Here is a 22,671-nt window from a genome sequence, read left to right as displayed (position 1 = left end):
GTGGTCTGTCTCCAAGCTACAACCTCTGCCCCGTTTTCATTAATTAGTTAATTAATTTTTTTGTGGTATTGGTGATTGAACTCAGGGGCATTCTACCACCAAGCTGTGCCTCCCAGCCCTATTTTTTTTATTCATTTAAAACGGGGTCTCAGCTGGGCATAGTGGCTGAGACAGGAGGATCTGGGTTCGCGGCCTGCCTCAGCTGCTTAGTGAGGCCCTTTGTAACTTAGTGAGAGCCTGTTTCAAAATAAAGAATAAGAAATAGGGCTGATGGTGTAGCTCAGAGGTAGAATGCCCCTGAATTCCATCCCCAGTACTGCAAAGTCAATAAATCAATAAAACAGGGGCTCACTAAGTTGCAGAGGGCCTCACTAAGTAGCTGAAACTGGCCACAGACTTGTAATTCTCCTGTCTCAGTCTCCCAAGTACTGGGATTACAAGCATGCGCCACCAATGTCCTGCTCCATTTTATTGTTATTATTTTTGTGGCACTGAGGATGGAGCCCAGGGTCATTCTACCTCTGAGCCACACCCCCAGCCCTATTTTTTATTCTTTATTTTGAAACACGGTCTCAGTGAGTTGCGAAGGGCCTTGTTGAGCCGTAGCTGAGGCTGTCCATGAACTGCGGTTCTCCTGTCCTCCCAATGCTGGGATTACAAGTGTGCGCCACCATACCCAGCTCTACTTTTTTAGTTTATTTTTTTGTGTGTATGTGGTACTGGGGGTAGAGCCCAGGGGCTTTTCTACCTCCAGGCTATACTCCCAGACCTATTTTATACTTTATTTGGAAACAGAGCCTCACTCAGTAGCTGAGGCTGACTTCAAACCTGTGTGATCCTCTTGTCTCAGCCTCCAAACGGAGAGATTACAAGGGTGTGCCACCATGCCTGGCCTCTATTCTTAAATTTTGAAACAGGGTCTCATTAAATTGCTGAGGAACTTTTTCTCTTCTTTTTTGGTGGTACTGGGGTTCCTGGAAGCCCTTCTACCTCCGGGCTACACTCCCAGACCTATTTTTATATTTTTATTTGGAAACAGGGTCTCTCGGAAGCCAGCGCGGCTGGCTTCGAACCTGCGGGATCCTCCTGTCTCTGCCTCCCAAGCGCTGGGATGACAAGTGTGCGCCACCACGCCCGGCTTGATGAACTTTCTAGGTTGCTAAGCTGTCCTTGAACCTGTGATCCTCCTGTCTTAGCCTCCTAAGTATTGGGATTACAGGTGTGGGCAACCATGCCCGGCTTCATTTTTTTTGTGTGTGTGGTACTTGGGGTGGAACCCAGGGGCATTCTCCCTCTGAGCTACACCCCCAGCCCTATTTTTTTTTTCTTTATTTTGAAACAGGGTCTCAATGAGTTGTAAAGGGCTTCACTAAGTAGCTGAGGCTGTCTGCAAACCACATCCTCCTATCTCAGCGTCCCAAATGCTGGGATTATAAGCGTGCGCCACCATGCCCAGCTCCGGCTTCATGTTTTTTTGTTTTGTTTTGTTTTGTTTTTTGCTGGTACTGGGGTTCCTGGAAGCCCTTCTACTTCTGGGCTACACTCCCAGACCTATTTTATACTTTTTATATTTGGAAACAGGGTCTCTTAAGCCAGCGCCGCTGGCTTCGAACCTGCAGGATCCTCCTGTCTCCGCCTCCCAAGCGCGGGGGATTACAAGCGTGCGCCACCACGCCCGGCAAGGCTTCATGTTCTTAATTCAGCCATATTCACCTATAATTTTTTATTTGATTTTGCTTTAATTACTTTCTTGTACCCCCTGAGTCCTGATGTATTTTCATGCACTTAACATAATCTAGAATAGAATTAGTAAAAGAGCAGGCTCGTGGCTGTGCAGGGCTCTCTGGCTGGTGCTGGGTGGCTGCACCGGTTTGCATCCCCCAGCAGAGACAGGCTCCCGCTGCTGCACACCCCTGCCACACGCAGCGGCTCTAGCAGGTATGTCCTGGGATCTCAGTGTTTTCAATGACATCAGATGTGTAGCTTTTTATTTTTTTGTGGTACTGGAAATTGAACCCACAGGTGTTCTACCTCTGAGCTATACCTCCCAGCCCTTTTCTTATGTGTGTGTGAAACAGTCTCCGCCAAGTCCCTGAGGGTCTCTCTAAGTAGGGGATGCTGGCCTTGAACCTGCGATGCTCCTATCTCAAGTCTACCAAGTACTGAGTTTACAGGCAGGGCCACCACGCCCTGCTCCTGTGTCTAGGTATTTCTTCCTCAGGTGTCTGCTCAGGTCCTTGGCCAATTTTTTTTTTTTTTTTTTTTTTTTGTTTTTGGTGGTACTGGGGTTTCTGGAAGCCTTCTACCTCTGGGCTACACTCCCAAATCTATTTTTTTTTAATATTTTTATTTTTTTGGAAACAGAGTCTCTTAAGCCGGCGCGATCCTCCTGTCTCCGCTTCCCAAGCGCGGGGATTACAAGCGTGCGCCACCACGTCCGGCTGCTTTTTCTTTACTTTCTTGTGCTGTGTGCGAGCCAGGCAAGGGCCGTGCTACTGAGTCACGCCAGCCCCGCGTGCTCATCTTCTTACCGGCTTTAAGGGTGCTTACACCTTGGGGGCCGCCATCGATGAGACCCGCGCTCTGTCGCCTCCGGCCCGGTGGCTTGTCCCTGGCCTTTCTCAGGACGGCAGAGTAGCGTGAGCGCTTGAGCCAGTGGCGAGCAGGGGAGGCCAGGCTCCCAGCGGCGGCCACAGGCCTGGCTGGCCTCCCGGGAGTCGTGACTCAGCGGCTTCCGAGCTGCCATGACTCAGGGCTCTGTCTGCCAGGTGCTTCCTGGGGCAGGGCGGCTGCGCAGCTTAGGGCGCCTCAGCCCTCGGGGTGGGAGCCAGCCAGTTCACCCTCCGTTACTGGTGAAGGCGCTGGGACCCTCGAGGGGCGTGTGGCAGGGCCGCCTCTCGTGCAGGTGCTGTGGACGCGCGCCAGCCTCTCCACGGCCACCATGCCGTTGTCTTCAGTGGGGCTTGCTTACGCTTGGCGACCACCGCCCTGGGTCTGGGTTGATGGAGAAGTGCTCAGGGCCCGCTGCTCCACCCTGGGCATCCCAGCCAGTCGCCATGGGCTTCAGCCAGTGCCCGCAGGGGGCCCTAGGTGGTGCCCGAGGGAGGGCGCAGTGCTGCCATCGCTGGATCTCCCGGGGCCACTGGTCGTGGGACGCTGGGCACTGAGTGCTGGCTAGAGCTGAGTCCCTGCTCCAGCCCCCGGAGTTGATGGGAGATGGGGGAAGCTCACCCAGGGTCAGCGCCCGGGGAGCCGCCGCAGGCAGCGGGAGTGCCGCGGAGGGCGTTTGTTTGCACGGCTTTATTGAGGTGTAACTGCACAGATTTAAAGCCTGCGACCTGGCCGCCTGTGCTCTGTGCACGCACGAGGCCACACGAGGCCACCGTGGACGGGCGCGCAGCCTGGAGAGTCCCCGGCGAGCCTGCTCTGCCCCGGCCCCGCAGCCCGCGCTCTCGGGGTTCTCTGCCCTGCGCACTCGTGTCTTTCTCCCAGCGAGGTCACTTTGTGATTCGTCCAAGTTGTGGCGCGCTCGGTGACCACCCTCTTGATTGCTGGCTACAGCTCCTCTGTGAGGCCGCACCGCGGTTCTTCCTTCTGGGATGGACCTTTGGATTGCTTTTCAGCTTGGGGCTGTTACGTGGAAAACTGCTATGATTTTTTTTTCTTTTTTTTTTTTTTTGGCACTAGGGATTGAACCTAGAGGCATTCTACCTCCGAGCTATGCCTCCGGCCCAATTTAATTTCTTTATTTGCAAACAGGGTCTCATTAGGTTTCTGAGAGCCTCCCTACTTTGCTTTGAACCTGCAATCCTTCTTTCCCAAGTCTGGGATTCCCAGCCTGCGCCACCACGCCCAGCTGCTAAGAATACTTATCTACAGACCTCTGTAGACACACAGACTTCTGTTGGTGCATGTGGGTACATAATAGGAATACAGTGGGTGTATTTTTTTTTTTTGTGGTACTGGGGGTGGAACCCAGGGGCTTTCTACCTCCGGGCTGTACTCCCAGACCCATTTTATATTTTATTTGGAAACAGGGTCTCACTAAGTTGCCGAGAGCCTCACTAAGTAGCTGAGGCTGGCTTCGAACCTGCGCGATCCTCCTGTCTCAGCCTCCCAAGCGCAGGGATTACAAGCGTGCGCCACCACGCCCGGCTCAGTGGGTGTATTTAAGAAGCTGCCACACTGTTTCCAGAGTGTGGTGCCATTTTGCATTTCTTTCTTTGTATGTGTTGTGGGGAGGGTTCTTCGGGCTCTACCTTCAAGCAACATCCCTAGCTCAATTTTAGTTTTTATTTGGAAACAGGGTGTCAACTAGGTTGATGAGAGTTTCATAATTACAGAGGCTGGCCTCCAACTTGTGATCCTCTTACCTCAACCTCCCAAGTAGGGATTGCAGGCATGCACCACCATGCCCGGCTTGCCATTTTCTATTTCTGCAGTGGAGAATTCCAGTACCTCTACCTCCTTGTCAGCACTTGGTATAATCTTTTTATTTTTTTATAGCTCCAAGCTACATCTCCCAGCCCTTTTTATTTTGAAACAGGGTCTTACTAATTTCGGAGTGTCCCATTACGTTACAGAGGATGCCCTGAATCTGATCCTCTCATCTCAGCCTCCCACCTTCTGGGGTTATCATTGTTGGCCATCACGCCTGGCTGGCTTGCCTGCCCTTCTGCCCTTCCTTCCTTCCCTCCCTCTCTCCTTCCCTCCCTCCCTCCCTCCCTCCCTCCCTCCCTCCCTTCCTTCCTTCCTTCTTTTTTTTTTTTTTTTTTTGTAGTAGGAATAAACCCAGGGCCATTCTACCTCCAGGCTACACCCCCAGCTCTATTTTATTTTATTTTTTGCGGGTCTGGGAATGGAACCTAGGGGCATTCGACCTCCGAGCTACACCCCGTGGCCTAATTTTTATTCTTTATTTTGAAACAGGGGCTCACTGAGTTGCAGAGGGCCTCACTAAGTAGCTGAGACTGTCCACGAACCCTGACCCTCCTGTCTCAGCCTCCTGAATACTGGGATGACAAGCGTGCGCCACCACGCCCGGCCAAGCTTGGGGCGATCTTTGTGGAGCCTGGATGGAGTCGCTGAGTTTTTAGCATCCTCTGGGCTGCAGGGCTGAGGGTCCAGGGAGGACCGTGGCCTCCAGTTCTAGAGGACATTGTTGACGTGGGGCTCATCTGAATTCCCTCTTCCTTCCTGGTGCCGGCAGCCGGGCGTGTCCCTCTGAGTGCCAGGCACCTGTCCCTTCCTACTTATTTCTGAGGCCCTAGCCCCTGGGGTTTGGTGCGGGTCCTGCTCTTGTGGCCCGTGTGGGACCAATGGGGTAGAGCCGCCACCTCTGGACCGTGGCAGCTTCTAGATGCCTTTTTTTTTTTTTTTTTGAGGGTCTGGGGATGGAACCCAGAGGCATTTGACCTCCGAGCTATACCCCCTGCCCAATTTTTTATTCTTTATTTTGAAACAGGGTCTCACTGAGTTGCAGAGGGCCTCACTAAGTAGCTGAGGCTGTCCGCGAACCGCAATCCTCCGGTCTCAGCCTCCCGAATGCTGGTAGATGCCTTTCAGAGCTATGTGGAGTGGTGCCCCATTTCCCAGAAAACTACCCCCACAAGGCCAGGCACACCTTCAGTGTGTTGTCAAGGCCCGAGCCGCCCACGTGCATGGGTGAGGTGAGGCGCGCGCAGCCGCAGGCTCTGTCCCGCTCTGTGTTTCTGTGGAGTTGGTTTGAGCAGCGCCCTCTGGGGCAAGGGTCAGGGTGTCCTGAGGCTCCTGCTGTCACCCACAGGGCCAGCTCCAGAATGGGCGGGGCCTGCTGCTGCCCACAGGCCCGCTCCCAGTCACCTGCTGTTTATGACAGCTTTATTGAGCCAGAACTCCTCTGTCAAGAAGTTTACTGTCTTAGGTTATCGAGTTCAGTGGCCTTATAGATTCTCAAGATTGAGCAACTTCCACCACTGTTAAACGCCCGGAACATTTCTGTCACTCCCCTAAATAAACCTGCTGCATTATCAGCCACTCCCGGTGCCCTGGGCCCCTCGGGCAGCTTTCTGTTTCTGTGGACCGGTCTCTTCTGGGCCTTTCACATAAATGGAGGCCTGCAGCGTGCCACCTTTGTGGCTGGCTTCTTTCAGTCCCGTGGGCCATTTGTGTTAGGGGATGTCTGGGTAGATACTTCAGTCCTTTTTAACAGCCATGTAATAGTCCATGGTGTAGACCGACCACATTTGGCTTATTTCCCCATCAGTGATGGACACCTGGGTTGTTTCTGTGTTTTAGTGACTGAATAGCACTGCTGCAGACATCTCAGTTATCTAACGCTATCGTTTAAAGGGAGGTATAGTGGTCCATACTTGTAATCCCTGTACTTGGGAGGCTGAGACAAGAGGATTACGGTTCACGGCTAGCCTCAGCTGCTTAGTGAGGTCCTCCACTACTTAGTGAGACCCTGTTTCAAGATAAAGAATAAAAATAGAGCTAGGGGTGTAGCTTGGAGGCAGAATGCCCCTGGTTTCCATCCCCAGTACCACAAAGTAAATAAATAATAAGTAAATAAATAAAAAATAAACGAAGTAGTTTGGGTTAACATAGTAGATGAGGGGCAGCACCTCATGGTTGCTTAACTTTGAAGTGACTCACCAGGTCTTCCTCTTTTGATGGCTGGAGCCACCGTTACCATGACGGTTACCATGACGGCCTGCCGCTCTCCCCGCACATTTGGGATGGGTGGGGTGCCCTGCAGAGCCTGGGCTGGGCCGAGCAGGAAGCCGGGGTTGCTTAGGGAGGTGGCAATGCCTGCCTGGAGGGATGGGGCCGGTCCAAAGGGCGCAGCTTTGGGGGCCCAGGCCCTTCCCTGAGCCTGGAGGCTGCAGCTCTGGGAGAGAGTGGTGAGCCGGGTAGGCCATGCTCACCCTGCGGCGGGGCCTGTCCCTGCGGGTCCTGAGGAAGGGGGTCCGCGAGGCCTGGCCCGAGGAGAAGGTCAAACAGTGAGTCTGGCCCGAGAGGGCCTGGGGGCTGTAGTGTGTTTGGGGAGACCTGGGCTGGGCAGGGTTCTGGCTTCCAAGCATTGGGATCTGCGGCTGCGATGGGCATCCCTGGCCTTGGGGGCCTTTCCTTTGGCTTCAAGGGAAGACGCAGGCTTGGCTGGACCCAGCACGTGGCCCTGGGCACCTGGAAATGGTGTTTTGGGTCTTTTGGTCCAGGGGAGTGACTGGACAGGTGCAGGAAGGTCCTGGGCGCCGGGTCCTGCTGGGTGTGCAGCCTGGGGCCTTGCCCACTCTCCTGGGGTCCTCAATTTGACATATTTTCTTGGCACTTTACCTGTGCCCAGTGCAGTGCCCGGTGCCGGGGCGGAGCAGTGGGTAGGGGTCCCAGCCAATACCTGTATCCACGTGCAGGCTGATGTCCTGTGGTGGTGACCTAGCGCCGCGCAGGTGCGCTGCCCTGGGCAGGGACCTCGGTCAGCAGCATGGTGGGAGGCTCTTTGGAAATACACTTGCGCTGCGCGCTCGTCCAGGGAGACATCTGGGGCGGGTCTGGGGGCTTGTGTTTGGAATCCCTTCTGCCTGGTTTCCAGCACGCAGTATCCCGGGGCTAGCAGAGCAGGGCAGCCTGCTTCCCACGCTGGCCAGCAGGGCCGGCAGCACCCAGCTTGTGGATGGTCCTCAGTCTAGAATTTTCCTCCTTCCCCCTGTGCAAACAAGTGAGAGGGTTTGCCGGCAATGACACTTGTGTTCCTAGTAATAATTTACCTAGGCTGCTTTTACCAGAAATGGCCCCCAAATTAGGAAGTCTTCTAGGACTGGTGGCCGGAAGCCGGGGCTTTTGATAAGAGGATGTCTGCTTGTCTGCGCCTTTGAGCCTTTGGGCACTCCTGATCTAACGTTCCTTTTGATAGCCGGGGTGGGAGCCTGGCCCAGGGCTGCGCAGGAGGCCTGCTCAGGAAGGAGGGCCCTGTGTGGCCGGCAGGCGGGTCCATCCCCTGTGGCTGAGCCTGCCTGTGCCCAGCTGCTCTGCCCGGGGCTTCCCGTTAGACTGCTGGTTGCAAGTGCGGGTGAGGTCGTGGTGGTCACACATCTGGCCTCTGCCCCGGCCACTGCGACTCAAGTCTCCCTTCCTGACACCCAGTGGGGCGGGGGGGGGTGGAGTGAGGAGGAGAGAGGCACAGGGTGGGGGGCTCTCGGGAAGGTCTGGGAGCGCTGAGCCCACCCCGCCCCGGGTCCTCTGCAGCCGGCTCTGACGGACAAGCTGTGCAGAAGCTGGGTGCCTGCTGCGTCCCCAGGCGGCCCCGGGGCAGTGTGGATTCCCCATTCCCCGGGGTGCAGGCTTGGGCCTGGGGGCTCCCACCAGCCTGTCTGTGTTGCAGGAGCTCTGGGAGGCTGGCTGCGGGGCCAGGCTGGGGTTGGAGAGGGCCGCTTTGGATACTGTGCCCGCTTGGGTTGGCAGAGTGGGTACGTGGTCCAGAGCCTACACTCTGCTGGTCTGCCCTCCCGGCCGGCAGCCGGAACGGCTCGCAGAATGACTGCAGTTGTAATGATTTATAAAATAAGGTTTCCATGACAACTGGCTTTGGTAGACGCAGCCTCTTCCTGTTTAGATTGGGCAGCCCAGGAAGCCAGCCAGGGTGCTCCCCATGGGCCTGTCTGTGGGAGCTGGTGTGATCGCTCACCCTATGGCCAGAAGGGTGAGCACCCGTGACGCCGGCAGCCACTGCCAGTCCTACCTCGTTCCTGACTCGAGTGTGGGTGCACCACGAGCAGCCATGCCTTCCCAGCTGAGCAGGTACTGCGGGGCCTGGCGCATCCAGGCCGTGCGGGGCCGCTGAGGGACCCCTGGAGGGCGGTGGTGGGGTGGGCAGAGGAGATGTGGCCCCCTTTGCCTGGCAGGCAGCCGTTCTCAAGGCCAGCAGGGTGCCTGACGCTGTGTGGTCACCCAGGGCTGGAGCAGGAAGTGCAGGGCTGCGGCCTGGTGGGCTCGGGGCGGGGGCTGAGCCCCTGGGGATGGAGCCTTTCAGTCCAGCCAGCTCCTGCATGCCCCTCTTCCTGAGTCCTCCTGCCATGTTTGTAGCTGGTGGGGCGCTGTGTGTCCCACCGTCTCTGCCCCGGGCATGGCGCTTCTGGGCCTGGTGTGCTGACCCAAGGGTTGCAGGTGGTGCCTCTGGTCCCTCCCTACTCCCTCCAGAGTGTGAGCTAGGGGCTTGGGGCCGGGTTGCCTGGGTTTTCAGCCTCTTTCCCATTCTGCTCTGGGGCCCATGAAGAGCTCCTGAAACTTTTTTTTTTTTTTTTAACAGAACTGGGGTTTGAACTCATGGGTTAGAGATTGAACCCAGGGGACATTCTACCTCCTAGCTACACCCCCAGTCCCATTTTTTAAAAATTCTTTTTCTTTTTCCAGTATTGGGGACTGAATCCAAGGGCATTCTACCTCCGAGCTATTTTGTATTCTTTATTTTGAAGCAGGGTCTAAGTTGCGGAATGCCTCACTCAGTAGCTGGTGCTGGCTTTGAACCTACAATACTCTTGTCTCAGCCTCTCAAGTCCTGGGGTTATAAGTGTGTGCCACCGTGCCCGTTTTTCTTTATTTTGAGACAGGATCTAGTTATGGAGAGGGCTTCAGTAAGTAGCTGAGGCTGGATCCTCTTGTCTCAGCCCCCGAAGTACTAAGATTACAAATTTGCGCCACCACATCCAGCTAAAACTTTTTTTTTTTTTTTTTTTTTGCAGTGTTAGGGATTGAACCCAGGGGCACTATACCTTCAGAGCTATACCCCAGCCCTATTTTTTATTCTTTATTTTAAAGTAGGGTCTCACTAAGTTGGGGAGGGCCTCACTAAGTAGCCGGGGCTGGCTGAGAACCTGCGATCCTCCTGTCTCAGCCTCCCGAGCACTAGGATTATACCAGCGTGTGCCACCACGCTCTGCTGAAACTGGGTTTGACCTAGGTGTTTCTCCCGCCCCTGCCCTCCTCTGGGGCAGGGAGTAGGGTCTCTGAGGGTTGAAAGAAGTTTGCCAGAACCTTCCGAGGCAGCTAGTTGAAGAGGGTACTCAGTGCCACTTGGGCTTCCGCTGGAAGAGCCCCCATGGAGAGACGAGGGGTTTGTGTGCTGGACCCTGCCAGCCCTGCATTCCTCTCCCTCCAGGAGCAGCAGCCCCGGCCTCAGTGCTCCGGCCAGCGCGGCTACTGCCTTGGAAGTCCTTGGGCCTGGGCGACCTGGCCTGCGCGCCCTCACCCCAGGTCCCCTGCAGCTCCGTGAGAGGGCGATCCATCCCAGCGGCCGTCCTGGCACCTGCCTGCTGCCACGGCACGGAAGCTGGAGCACTCTGAGCGTCTCTGGTGTGAGGTCTTCTCAGGAGGGCCCAGGCGCCCTGCCCGTCTTGGCGCTGCCTGAACCCCAAGCGGACACTGTCTGCCACGAAGCCTGCCTCTGCTCCTCGCTGCCTTCTGCTTCAGGGCCTCTGGCTCCTGCCGTGGAGTGCAGGAAGCCAGGCGCACCCACCCCATCGCCAGGGTTTCCAGCAATGTTGTAATTTTAGCATTGACATTTCCCAGGCAGAGTGAGTCGGAGGCGCTGGCTCCAGCCCAGCGGCATGGAGGACAGGCAGGGGCCGGCTGTGTGCGGGCCTGGGCCGCGGCTCGCCTGGCCAATCACAGCCGACAATGGCCGCAAACCGGGCTGAAGTCTGAAGTGAGGTGTCCCAGGCTGCCCTCCTTCTGGAAGTGCGGGGGCTTCCGGCCGCCTGCCTCCCTGACCCAACGCTCCAGCTCACCTGGCCTCCCTTGGCCTCCTTCCTGGGTCTTGTCAGTTTCCCTGCACTCTTTTTCTCCTTCTCTCCCTCTTTCTTTCTTCCTTCCTTTCTTCCTTCCTTCCTTCCTTCCTTCCTTTCTTTCTTTCTTTCTTTCTTTCTTTCTTTCTTTCTTTCTTTCTTTCTTTCTTTCTTTCTTTCTTTCTTTCTTTCTTTCCTGGAGATTGAGCCCAGAGGCATACTACCTCTGAGCCACAGTACCCCAAGTCCTTTTTATTTTGACACAGGGTCTTGCTGAGTTGCTAGCAACTTGTTGAGGTTGGCCTTGAGCCTGAGCTCCTCTTGTCTCAGCCTCCCAAGTATTGCCACTGCGCCTGGCTAGCGTTTCTTTTTTTTGTGTGTGTGGTACTGGGGATAGAACCCAAGAGCTTTCTCTCTCTGGGCTACACTCCCAGGCCTATTTTATATTTTATTTGGAAACAGAGTCTCACTAATTTGCTGAGGGCCTAAGTAGCTGAGGCTGGCTTTGAACCTGCGAGATCCCCTTATCTCTGCCTCCCAAGTACTGGGATTACAAGCTTGCGCCACTAAGTCTGGCTTCCGTTTCCCTGTTCTTAAAGGAAATCAGTCTTGGCTTTAGGGGCCACTCAAAGGCAGAATGCCTTCACCTTAATGCAGCCGCATCTGTAGGGAGCTGGTTACAAATGGCAGGCCCCGGGGGTTAGGACTTGCAGGATCTTTTCCAGGCGCACAGTTCAGCCCAGGCACAGGCTCTGCGTAGGGGGCTTCGGCCGGGCTGTACCTTGAGCTGACCCCAGGACAGGCACACAGCCAGCCCACAGGGTGCTTGAGGCTGGGGACGACGTGGCTCCTTGTGGCCTTCTGGGCCTCCTTGTGTGATCTGCACCTGCCCTTTCTGCTCTAGAAGGTCATTCCCCTGCCTTTCACCTGCCCCTCTGCATAGGCGCGGTGCTCCCGGGACGGGTCCTGGCCAGGCCTTGCTTTATGGGGCCACCAAAGGCCATGCAGAGGGTATGGGTCTTGAGCCTCAGAGAATTTGAGGGTCAAAATGGTTTAAAGTCTGAGATCTGAGCTGGGTGTGGTGAGCAGGTACACTCTTGTAATCCCAGCACTTGGGAGGCTGAGACAGGAGGATCCAGGTTCAAAGCCAGCCTCAGCTGCGTAGTGAGACACTCCGCAACTTAGTGAGACTCTTTCAAAATAAAGAATAAAAAATAGGGCTGGGGGTGTAGCTCAGAGGTAGAATGCCCCTGGGTTCAATCCCTAATATTGCAAAGAAAAAATAAATCTGAAATCTCACTGAGCCACCAATCAGTTGAAAGGTCACCTTTGAAAGGTCACCTATCCCCATTTTTCTGTGCCTGTCTTTTTGCACCTAAAAATGTATCTAGAGCCAGGCATGGTGGCGCATACTTGTAATCCCCGCGCTTGGGAGGCTGAGACAGGAGGATCGCACGGGTTCGAAGCCAGCCTCAGCTACTTAGTGAGGCTCTCAGCAACTCAGTGAGACCCTGTTACCAAATAAAATATAAAATAGATCTGAGAGTATAGGCCAGAGGTAGAAAGCCTCTGGGTTTCACCCCCAGTACTGCACACACAAAAAAAGTATCCAGAATGTCCCTGGCCTCCCCTCAAGTCCACTACTCCCTGTGTGAATGCAAGTCAGGTTCCCCGTCCCAGTGGTGGATTCCGAGGAGCTGGCCAGTTTCCACAAACCGGCAGTTTTGCATCAGTGGCTTTGAGCACACTTGGCTTCCCTGGGTGTGGACTCACCTGCAGGGTAACTTCCTGCAGGTGCAATTGCCTGGGCGTTCCTGGGCACTTGTTTTATTTTATTTTATTTTATTTTATTTTTGTATGGTACTGGGGATTGAATCCAGGGGGCGTTCTACCTCTGAGCTACACCCCCAGCCCTATTTTATTTTTTAGTTTGAAACAGGATCTCACTGGGTTGCTGAGGCTGGCCGCGAACCTGTGATCCTCTTGTCTCATCCTCCCTCACACTGGGATTAAGGTGTGTGCTACCATGCCCGGCTGCACTTGGAATTTATTTTATTTATTTACACATATATTTATTTATTTTTGCAGTACTGGGGATTGAACCCAGGGGCATTCTACCTCCAAGCTACATCCCCAGTCCTATTTTTTATTCCTTATTTTGAAACAGGGTCTCACTGAGTTGCAAGGACCTCACTAAGTAGCTGAGGCTGGCCTGGAACCTGAATCCTCCCATCTCAACCTCCCACGTCCTGGGTTACAGGTGTGCGCCACCATGCCTGGCACGGTCCCCTTTCCATCAGATACTGCTGGGATGGTGGGAGGCCAGGTGCGCGTGGCTAGCCGCAGTTTGGCAGATGTAGGTTGGAGCCCCCAGGACAGTGGGGATGAGGGAGGGAAGCGTGGCTCTCACAGGCCTTGAAGGGCTTCACTTTACCCCACCCAGGGGAGGGCCCTGCAGGGTCTGGGCGGAGTCATGTCATTGCTGCTGAGGTTCCCCAGGTGGTCTCTGAACCCCCTCCCCACTGGCCCTGAGGCTCCTCCCTCCAGCCAGGGTCCAGACCCGCCCGGCCCGGGCCTCCCATGGCTGCCGGTCTCTTTCGCCTAGCTCACCTTCCTCACCATGAGCTTTGTTGCTTTCTGTTTCTGGAACTCGCTCCTGGCCTCGGGGTGGGGCCCTCCTTGAAATACTCCTTTTTAGCCGGGCCTGGTAGCTCACGCTTATAATCCCAGTTCTTGGGAGGCCGAGACAGGAGGATCGCACAGGTTCTTCGAAGCCAGCCTCAGCTACTGAGTGAGGCTCTCCGCAATGTAGTGAGACCCTGTTTCCAAATATAAAATAGGTCTGGAAGTGTAGGCCAGAGGTAGAAGGGCCCTGGGTTCCATCTCCAGCGCCACACGCAAAAAAAGAAATGCTCCTTTTCTCAAAACATTCCCTTGACCCCTCCCGGGGGGTGTGGCCAGGACTCACTTCCTCTGGGTACTGGGCTGAGTCCCTGCGGTGTTTGCTCGGCTTCCTGAGGGCCCACGCAGAGGGCCGCCCCGGAGGGAGTGGCGCGTGTGTGAGCTGACCTTCACCGGTGAGGACTGGACACACGTCCTGTTTGGCAGGGCCGGCTGGGACAAGAGGGTGTGCTCTGAGCGAGCTGGTGTCCTGGTCACTGCTGGCTCCCGGGCTGATGGGGAAGGGAGGCAGGCCTGGCACGGGCCTGGGGGGTCACGGTCAGGCCCCGCACGGCTCTGCTAGCATGTAGAGTCATGGGTGTCACCGTGCTGCGCTCCAACTACCGGGGGTTTGTGTTGAACTCAGGACCTGTGGCTTCCCCGAGTGCGAGGGAGCTTTGCATCTGACCACATCCCGCAGGCCGTTGTGCCCGCGTCCCCGGCCTGGCATCCCTGACACTTCCCAGCGTGGCACTCGCTCTTCTGGGATGCTTCCTTTTCCTTTATTTAACAGTAAAGAGCAGCCGGGCTTGGTGGCACACGCTTGTAATCCCAGAGGATCGCGGACAGCCTCCGCTACTTAGTGAGGCCCTTCGCAACCCAGTGAGACCCTGTTTCAAATTATAAAAAGACTAAAAAATAGGGCCGGGGGTGTAGCTCGAAGGTAGAATGCCCCTGGGTTCCATCCCCACTACTAAAAAAAAAAAAAGTAAAGAGGGCCGGGCATGGTGGCCCACCCTTGTAATCCTAGTACTTGGGAGGTCAAGACAGGAAGATCATACAGGTTCAAAGCCAGCCTCAGCTACTTAGTGGGGCTCTCAGCAACTTAAGTGAGATCCTATTTCCAAATAAAATATAAAATAGGTCTGGGGGTGCATCCTGGAGTTAAGAGGCCCCTGGGTTCCTTCCTCAGTATCCCCCCCCACACACAAAAAGATAAACCAGTGAAGAGGGTGGGCAGCGCTTCTCACAGAGTGTCTTTCTTAGCACCAGAGACCTCACGCGCCTGGGCTGGTGCGGTGGCTGGGGAGGAGGGAAGGCAGATGCCGGACATAGCCTGGCAGGGATCCAGGCGCCTGGATGGGACGCAGTGGGCGCGAGCTGGGCTTTGGACCTTGTGTTGAAGGGGACAGTAGTCCTCAGTCAAGAATAAGGCCCTCCTCAGCAACTTAGGCTGTCAGCAACTTGGTGAGACCTTGTAACACGCTCACACTTGTAATAGGAGGCTGATACAGGAAGATCGAGGTTCTCAGACAGCCTCAGCTACTTCGTGAGGCCCTTTGCAACTCAGTGAGCCCCTGTTTCAAAATAAAGAATAAAAAGAGGCTGGGGGTGTAGCTTGGAGGTAGAATGCCCCTGGGTTCCATCCCCAGCAACCCCCCCACACACACACACACAGAATAAGGTCCTTGATGCCTGGACTGAGCTGGCTGAGGCCTTGTTCTCCACGGCCAGTGGGCTGGCAGTTGGGGTGGCCCTTGGTGTGGGGTGGGGCTGGTGTGCTGTTCAGCGTCCCTGGTGCTTGCTCCATGGGGGCAGCACCCAGTGCCAGGTCCCTCCGGTGGGCAGCAGCACGCTGGTGGCTGGGCCCCATGGTAGGCAGCCAGCCCTTCTGTGCCAGGGGCTACTCCTGCGTTTCCTTCCTGGGCACCCACTGGATTCCTTTCCTGCCTGGCGCTGAGGCCGTTGGTCTGTGCCTCTCTCCCCAGCCTGGCAGCATCACTGCAGGTCTGCCTGGCCTCCATGCTCCCGCTTTACTGGCCGGCATGTGGGAAGGGGCCACCTGCCCGCTACAGACAGGCACGGGGGCTTTCCTCTAAGCCAGAAGGTGCACGGGAGGGAGACAGGTTGATACCGCCGTTTTGTGATGTATAGTTGACTACCTCTTAAACTTAAAAAACTCTCAAAACCCTTAATATCATAAACTCAGTTTTTATAGCTTCATTTTGATTTATTTATTTTTTATAGCACAGGGGATTGAATGTAGGGGCATTCTATCTCTAAGCCTGAATTTATTCCTTATTGGAAACAAGGTGTTCCTAAGTTGCCAGGGCCTCGCTAAGTTGTGGAGGGCCTGTCTCAGCCCCCAAGTAGCGGGATTGCAAGTGTGTACCACCATGCCAGGCTTAAACTCAATTTAAAAAAAAAACAAAGCCGGGCGTGGAGGCAGAGACAGGAGGATCGCGCAGGTTCGAAGCCAGCCGCACGCGCTGGTTTAGGAGACCCTGTTTCCCAAAAAAAAAGTAAAAAAACAAAAAACAAAACAAAAAAAAAAAACCACACAAAATCTAAAATACTTTTCTGTGTGTGGTCCTAGGGTTGGAATCCAGGGACTTTCTACCTCTTTCCCCCACCCCCAGCTCTGTTTTATTTTTTATTTGGAAATAGGATCTTGCTAAAAGATGAGAGTTGTACTAAGTTCCTAAGGCTGGCTTCCAACTTGTAAGCCTCCTGACTCAGCCTCCCAAGTACTGGGGTTACAAGTGTGCACCACCAGGCCCGACCTTTGTAATCCCAGTACTTGGGAGGCTGAGACAGGAGGATTGCAGATTTTCAGCCAGCCTCAGCAACTTGTGAGGCCCTCTGCAACTTAGTGAGACCCTGTTTCAACATAAAGAATAAAAAATAGGGCTGGGTTGTAATCCCAGCATTCGGGACGCTAAGACAGGAGGATCATGGTTTGCGGCCAGCCTTAGCTACTTAGTGAGGCCCTTTGCAGCTCAGTGAGACCCTGTTTCAAAATAAAGAATAAAAAATAGGGCTGGGGGTATCGCTTGGTATGCCCTGGGTTCCATCCCTAGTACCGAAAAAAAAAAAAAAAGCAGGGCTGGGGTGTAGCTGGTGGTAGAATGCCCCCTGGGTTAAATCCTCAGCACCATGCGCGCACGCACAGACACACACACACACACACACACACACACACACACACACACACCCCAACTTTTTAGAAATGTGCATCTGAGAAGCCAGGTGGCACTCCTTTGTGCTCCAGGGTTGCCTTGGGCACATCAACAGTCACCCAGTGTGTGCTGCCCGGAACTGCTTCCTGGGGACCCTCTGCGCCCCCTGCCCTCCCCTGCCCCGCCCCTGCAGGCCGTGGGTCTCGTGCCACACCTCACGGGGTGAAGGGTGACTGGGTCGGTGTCAGGCAGGCGTAGCCGCTGTCAGGCAGGTGCTCGTGCCTGGCCCCGGACTCCGGCCTGTGGAGGATTTCGTCAGCCCTGGGAGAGAGCCAGGCCTGCCGGGGCTGCCGCTTAGGAGCGCCGAATTGGCTTGTTGGGATTCTGAAGGTTTCCGGGGGCTCCCGTGCTGCTGGAGCCTGCTGAAAGGACAGTCTCTCCTCTCTGGGGAAGGGAGATGGCATTTCTGCGCCCTCTGACCTTGTGGAGCTGCCAGCTCTCGGCCCTGGCCCGGGCACCTCCTCGGGCTTCCTGGGGAACTCCTCAACTCGCCAGCAGGCAAGGCTAGCGGGGCCTCAGAAGTCTGGAAGCTGTGACTTGTGTCCAGTTCTCAGAATAGCCGCCATGCGACTGCCCAGCTCCTTGGGGTTCCTGAGAGCACTGGCTTCTGGGGTCCAGCCTGTCCTGCTGCTGGGCCTGGCACCTGCCCCTTGGCCACCGGCCACTGAGCCTCCGCCTCCCTGCCTCGTGCCTTGCTGACGCTCATCGCTGGCCGCCCTTCCTGGCCCGGGCAGAGTCCTCCCCACAGGCAGGCTGGTCCTTGGCTCCAGGAGGAGAAAGCGCGCCCCTCAGCCTCCCGTGGGAGGAGGGCCTGGAGCCCCTTCGCGGCCGGGCAGATCGGTGCTCAGTTCTGATACTCACGTCATCTGGGAAGAGCCCAGATGCACAGAAAGCTCTTGCTTTCCATGGGAGCCCTTGGGGGGCCTGCTCCCCTTCCCGGGGTCCTCACGTCTTCTCTCCTTGCTTTAGGATCATGCGGCCAGATGACGCCAACGTGGCGGGCAACGTCCACGGAGGGACCATCCTGAAGATGATCGAGGAGGCGGGGGCCATCATCAGCACCCGGCACTGCAACAGCCAGAACGGGGTAGGAGCGCGCATCCTCGCGGGTGGCCGGGCCTTCCCTCTCCTTGCCCTCCACACCTGGGGGGCTTCCGGAGGCTCCAGCCCAGTCATCCCTGGACGGGACCCCTTGGGATGATATTTGGTGTGGGCAGGAGGCTGGGAGTCTTCCAGGGACAAAGCTGCCAGGCCCCCTCAACTTCTTGGCCCTCCATTCCAGGACCCCGCCACATGCCAGCTGCGTGGCTTGGCTCTGGTCAGAATCACACCACGCTCACAGGAATGGTGGTTTGTCATGATGGTCGAGCTGAGTGTGGGCCTCAGATAGCTGCAGCTGGCTCTGCCAGTCTGTGCCTAGCCTGCATGCTGCCCTGCGGCCCTCCCTGCCCGGGCTTGTCTGCCGTGCCCGCTCTGCCCGGCCCGGAACTGCGCAGGGGCGGGGCCCCGCAGCTGGCCGGGCAGCAGGCGCTCTGCATTCAGAACAGCCTTGGGGCTCCTGCGGGCTGTCATCTGCACGTCATGGGGCCTGGCATTTTCTCTGAAGGCCAGCCTGGGAGAGAGGAGCAGCCCTCCGAGGGGCGGGGTGGGGAGGGAAGGCCTGCCCAGCCGCAGCAGCTGCATCGCAAGGCCTGGCAAAGAGACAGCGCTGCAGGGAACCCACAGCTGCGCGGCGGGCGCCCCCTGCACTCCTGGGCAGAGGGGGGAGGCCCACAGGTGCCGGCGTCAGCGTGGCCGCGGAGGAGAGGGGCCAGGGTTCCGAGCGGCCGAGTAGGCGGGGAGAGGCGGCCGGCGCCTAGCCCGTGGCCAGAGTGCGTTGTTTACAAACTGGTCTGCAGTAGCCTTGGTGGAGCAGGTCTATTGGCGCTATTTCTTTTAATTTTTTAAATAGAATGTGTTCGCTTTGTATCTCTCACATTGTAGTAATTCTTGCCCTTGTTCCTGGGGATTGAACCAGGGGCATTCTGCCTCTGGGTTCCACTCCCTACCCCCCCTTTTTTTTTTTTTTTTTTTTGGTGGTACTGGGGTTCCTGGAAGCCCTTCTACCTCCGGGCTACACTCCCAGACCTATTTTTACATTTTTATTTGGAAATAGGGTCTCCTAAGCCAGCGCGCGCGGCTGGCTTCGAACCTGCGCGATCCTCCTGTCTCTGCCTCCCTAATCCCTTTTTATATATTTTTGTTTTATATTTTATAGAGTCTTACTAAGTTGCTGAGAGGTTTTTTATTTCTTTTTCTTTTTTTTTCTTTTTTTTTTTGTGGTACTGGGGAATAGAAGCCAGGGCATTCATTCTACCTCCGAGCTACACCTCCCAGCCCTATTTCTTTTTTATTCTTTATTTTGAAACAGGGTCTCAAAAACAGTTTCAAAGGGCTTCACTAAGTAGCTGAGGCTGTCTGCGAACCACGATCCTCCCGCCTTGGCCTCCCAAATGTTGGGATTACAAGCATGCATCACCATGTCGAACTAAGTTGCTGAGAATTTTGCTAAGTTATTGAGGCTGGCCTTGAACCTGCTATCCTCCTGTCTCAGCCTCCAAATACTGGGCTTATAGGCGTGCATCACGATGCTCGGCTCACCTCCTGGCTTCGGTGCTTCTAAGGAAGGGTAGGCTGGCTCTCTTTAGGGGCTAAGATGGCAGGTGACTTGAAGTAGCGGCAGCCAGCTGGGCGGGTGGTGCCCGCTCGTCATCCTGGCACTGGGGAGACTAAGACAGGAGGATCGCAGGTTTGCTGCCAGCCCAGCGACCTAGTGAGACCCTGTTTCCAAAAAAAAAAAAAAAAACAATAGAGCTAGGGGTGTAGCTCAGAGTTGGAATGCCCTGGGCTCAACCCCCAGTGCCACATACATGTGCATACACGCGCGCGCACACACATACACACACACATATACACGGAAGCCAGTGCTTTTTGACAGTTCTGATAATCCCCATGCCCTTAAGGGTTATGCTAACTCTGCGATGTTTATGGCATTGTTACTGCTCACAGGGGCCACTCTCCTCTGGGAACCTCACTGCTCACTGACCGTGTGCCTGGTCTTCCACAAGCACTGATGGAGACGCATGTGGTTTCCATGGCTGCAGACCCCACCCACTCTGCAGCCCCCGGATCAAGGAGCAGTTGAGGCATCCAAGTCCTGTCTCCTAAGAGCCGAGCGCGGTGGTTTACACCTGTAGTCCTAAACTTGGGAGGCTGAGACAAGAGGATTACAGGCTTGAGGCCAGCCTTAGCCAGCTTAGTGAGAATCTCAGTGACTTAGGGAGATCCTGTTTCAAACTTACAAAGGGCTGGGGTGTAGCTTGGAGCTAAAATTACCTGGGTTCAATCCCCAGTAACAAAAGAAAATAAGGCCGGGCGTGGTGGCGCACGCTTGTCATCCCCGCGCTTGGGAGGCGGAGACCGTAGGATCGCGCAGGTTCAAAGCCAGCCGTGCTGGCTTAAGAGGCCCTGTTTCAAAAATATAAAAAATAGGTCTGGGAGTGTCCAGAGGTAGAAGGGCTTCCAGGAACCCCAATACCACACAAAATAAATAAATAAATAAAACATTAGCTGGGCCTTGTGGCATATGCTTGTAATCTCAGTATTTGGGACTCTGCGACAGAAGGATTGCAAGTTCACAGCCAGCCTCAGCAACTTTACGAGGCCCTCTGCAATTTAGTGAGACCCTGTTTCAAAATAAAAAAATATAAGCCAGGTGTGGTGGCGCAGACTTGTAATCCCAGTACTTGGGAGGCTGAGACAGGAGGATCGTGGGTTCACGGCCAGTATCAGCTACTTGGTGAGGCCCTCCACAACTTAGTGAGACCCTATTCCAAAGTAAAGAATAAAAAATAGGGCTAGGAGGTGTAGCTTGTAAGTAGAATGCCATTGGGTTCCATCCCTAGTACCACAAAAAATTTTGAAAAAGTAAAATAGGGCTGGGGGTTTAGCTAGGCATAAAATACCCCTGAGTTCAATCCACAAACAAAAAACATCGCGATTTGGAGGTAGCGGAAAAACTGAGGCTCACGGGCATGTGGGAGGAGGCGGACGGGCCCTCACGGCACGGAGGGCCTCCAGACTTCATTGGAGGAGGAAGCGCAGGTGCGTGGAGAGAGGAGGCCAGGAAGGGGAGCGCGAGGCTGTGGCGTGGCTGCTGGCTCACGACACTTACAGATGAAGGGTCGCTTGTGACTCCTGAAGGTGCCGAGCCCTGTTGGAACAGCAAGGGCTCAGGATGTCACATGAAGGCGGTTGGTAAAGCGGCCACCCTGAGGACTGCTTCTAGCTTTGAGAGGCGCTCCGCTGAGGGTGCGGTGCTGTCTAGCGGCGGCGTGCTGCGGAGGCATCTTTTGTGGAAGGAAGAGCTGGCCACCTGCTGCACTGGGCCGGAGCCCTACTCATGCCTCTGAGTGCACCCCAATACACAGGCTTAGACCACAGACCACAGAAGTCCCATCTTGCATGGTCCAGGGCTCTAGCCCACACCCGGCGCTGGCAGAGCTGGTGTGGGGCAGGGTCGTGGACAGCAGAGCGATATATTTATTTATTTATTTATTTATTTATTTATTTATTTATTTATTTATTTTACAGTACTGGGGATGGAACCCAGGGGCATTCTACCTCTGAGCTACACCCACAGCCATACTTTTTAGTCTTTATTTTGAAACAGAGTCTTACTGAGTTGCAAAGGGCCTCACTAAGTAGTAGCTGAGGCTGTCCATTTATTTATTTGTTTGTTTATTTATTTATTGTGGTACTGGGGATGGAGCCCAGGGGGATTTTACCTCTGAACTACATGCCCAGCCCTTTTTTTTTTTCTTTTGTGGGTCTGGGGATGGAACCCAGGGCATTTGACCTCAGAGCTACCCCCCTACTCTATCTTGTATTTTTATTTTTTTAATTTTAATTTATTTATTATTTTTTTGCGGGTCTGAAGGTAGAATCCAGGGGCATTCGACCTACAAGCTAAACTCCCTGCCCTTTTTTTTGGTGGTCCTGGGGTTCCTGGAAGCCCTTCTACCTCCGGGCTACACTCCCAGACCTATTTTATAATTTTATTTGGAAACAGGGTCTCTTAAGCCAGCAAGGCTGGCTTCGAACCTGCACGATCCTCCTGTCTCTGCCACCCAAGCGCAGGAATTACAAGCGTGCGCCACAACACACAGCCCATTGCCCTATTTTTTTTTTTTGGTGGTCCTGGGGTTCCTGGAAACCCTTCTACCTCTGGGCTACACTCCCAGACCCTATTTTTACATTTTTATTTGGAAACAGGGTCTCCTAAGCCAGCACCCGCGGCTGGCTTCGAACCTGCGCGATCCTCCTGTCTCTGCCTCCCAAGCGCGGGGATGACAAGTGTGCGCCACCACGCCTGGCCCTTGCCCTATTTTTTATTCTTTATTTTGAAACAGGGTCTCAGTTACGGAGGGCCTCACTAAGTAGCTGAGGCTGTCTGCGAACCACCATCCTCTGGTCTCAGCCTCCCGAATGCTGGGATTACAAGCGTGCCCACCATGCCTGGCTGGTGGTCCCCGTTATGAGGGCGCTGGCTTCATTCAGGAAGGCTCCCCTCTTGCTCTGATCGCTCCCCAAAGCCCCCACTTCCTAACACCCTTCCCTTGGGGGAGTGATGGTCTTTCAACACATGAATTTTAGGAAGACAGCCGGGAGCACATAGTTCATCTGCCCTGCACAGTGAGCCGCCTGTCTTGGTGGGGTGGGGTGGGGGGAGTTCAAGGACCAAGCCAGGAGTGGCTGCAGCTGATGGTGGGACCACCTGGTGAAGGAGGGCCTGGGTTGGCTCTGTTCTCTAGAGAGGGGCTGCCCTGGAGCTCTGCTTGGACCCCGCTGCATTAGAGAGCGCCCTCTGGTGGCCAAGGGGAGGACGGGCCTGAGCCTCAAGGCCAGGAGAAGGGGTGAGCCCCTGGTAGTCCGCCTCGCTCAGTCAGAGCCCAAGTCTCCATCCTTGCCCC

General features: G+C 55.2%; 1 protein-coding gene across 2 annotated transcripts in view; it reads left to right on the top strand.

The window, feature by feature from the left end:
* Positions 1 to 22,671, top strand: part of ACOT7 (acyl-CoA thioesterase 7) — a gene marked incomplete at both ends in the record, with an annotated part of 98,209 nt that overhangs the window by 19,343 nt on the left and 56,195 nt on the right. The window contains 2 exons of one of the 2 annotated variants that reach the window (XM_080692172.1): positions 6,901 to 6,983; positions 17,630 to 17,747. In XM_080692172.1, coding sequence (XP_080548298.1) covers positions 6,901 to 6,983; positions 17,630 to 17,747 — 201 coding nt within the window. Of the gene's footprint in view, positions 1 to 6,900; positions 6,984 to 17,629; positions 17,748 to 22,671 lie in introns of those variants that run through there. The other variant, XM_080692171.1, reaches the window with a different exon arrangement.

The sequence above is a fragment of the Muscardinus avellanarius genome, assembly GCF_963383645.1.
Source record: "Muscardinus avellanarius genome assembly, chromosome: 3".
In the NCBI taxonomy this organism is placed as follows: Eukaryota; Metazoa; Chordata; class Mammalia; order Rodentia; family Gliridae; genus Muscardinus; species Muscardinus avellanarius.
Note: the sequence above shows the minus strand (reverse complement) of the source record. Positions and strands in the feature narration are given on the sequence as shown.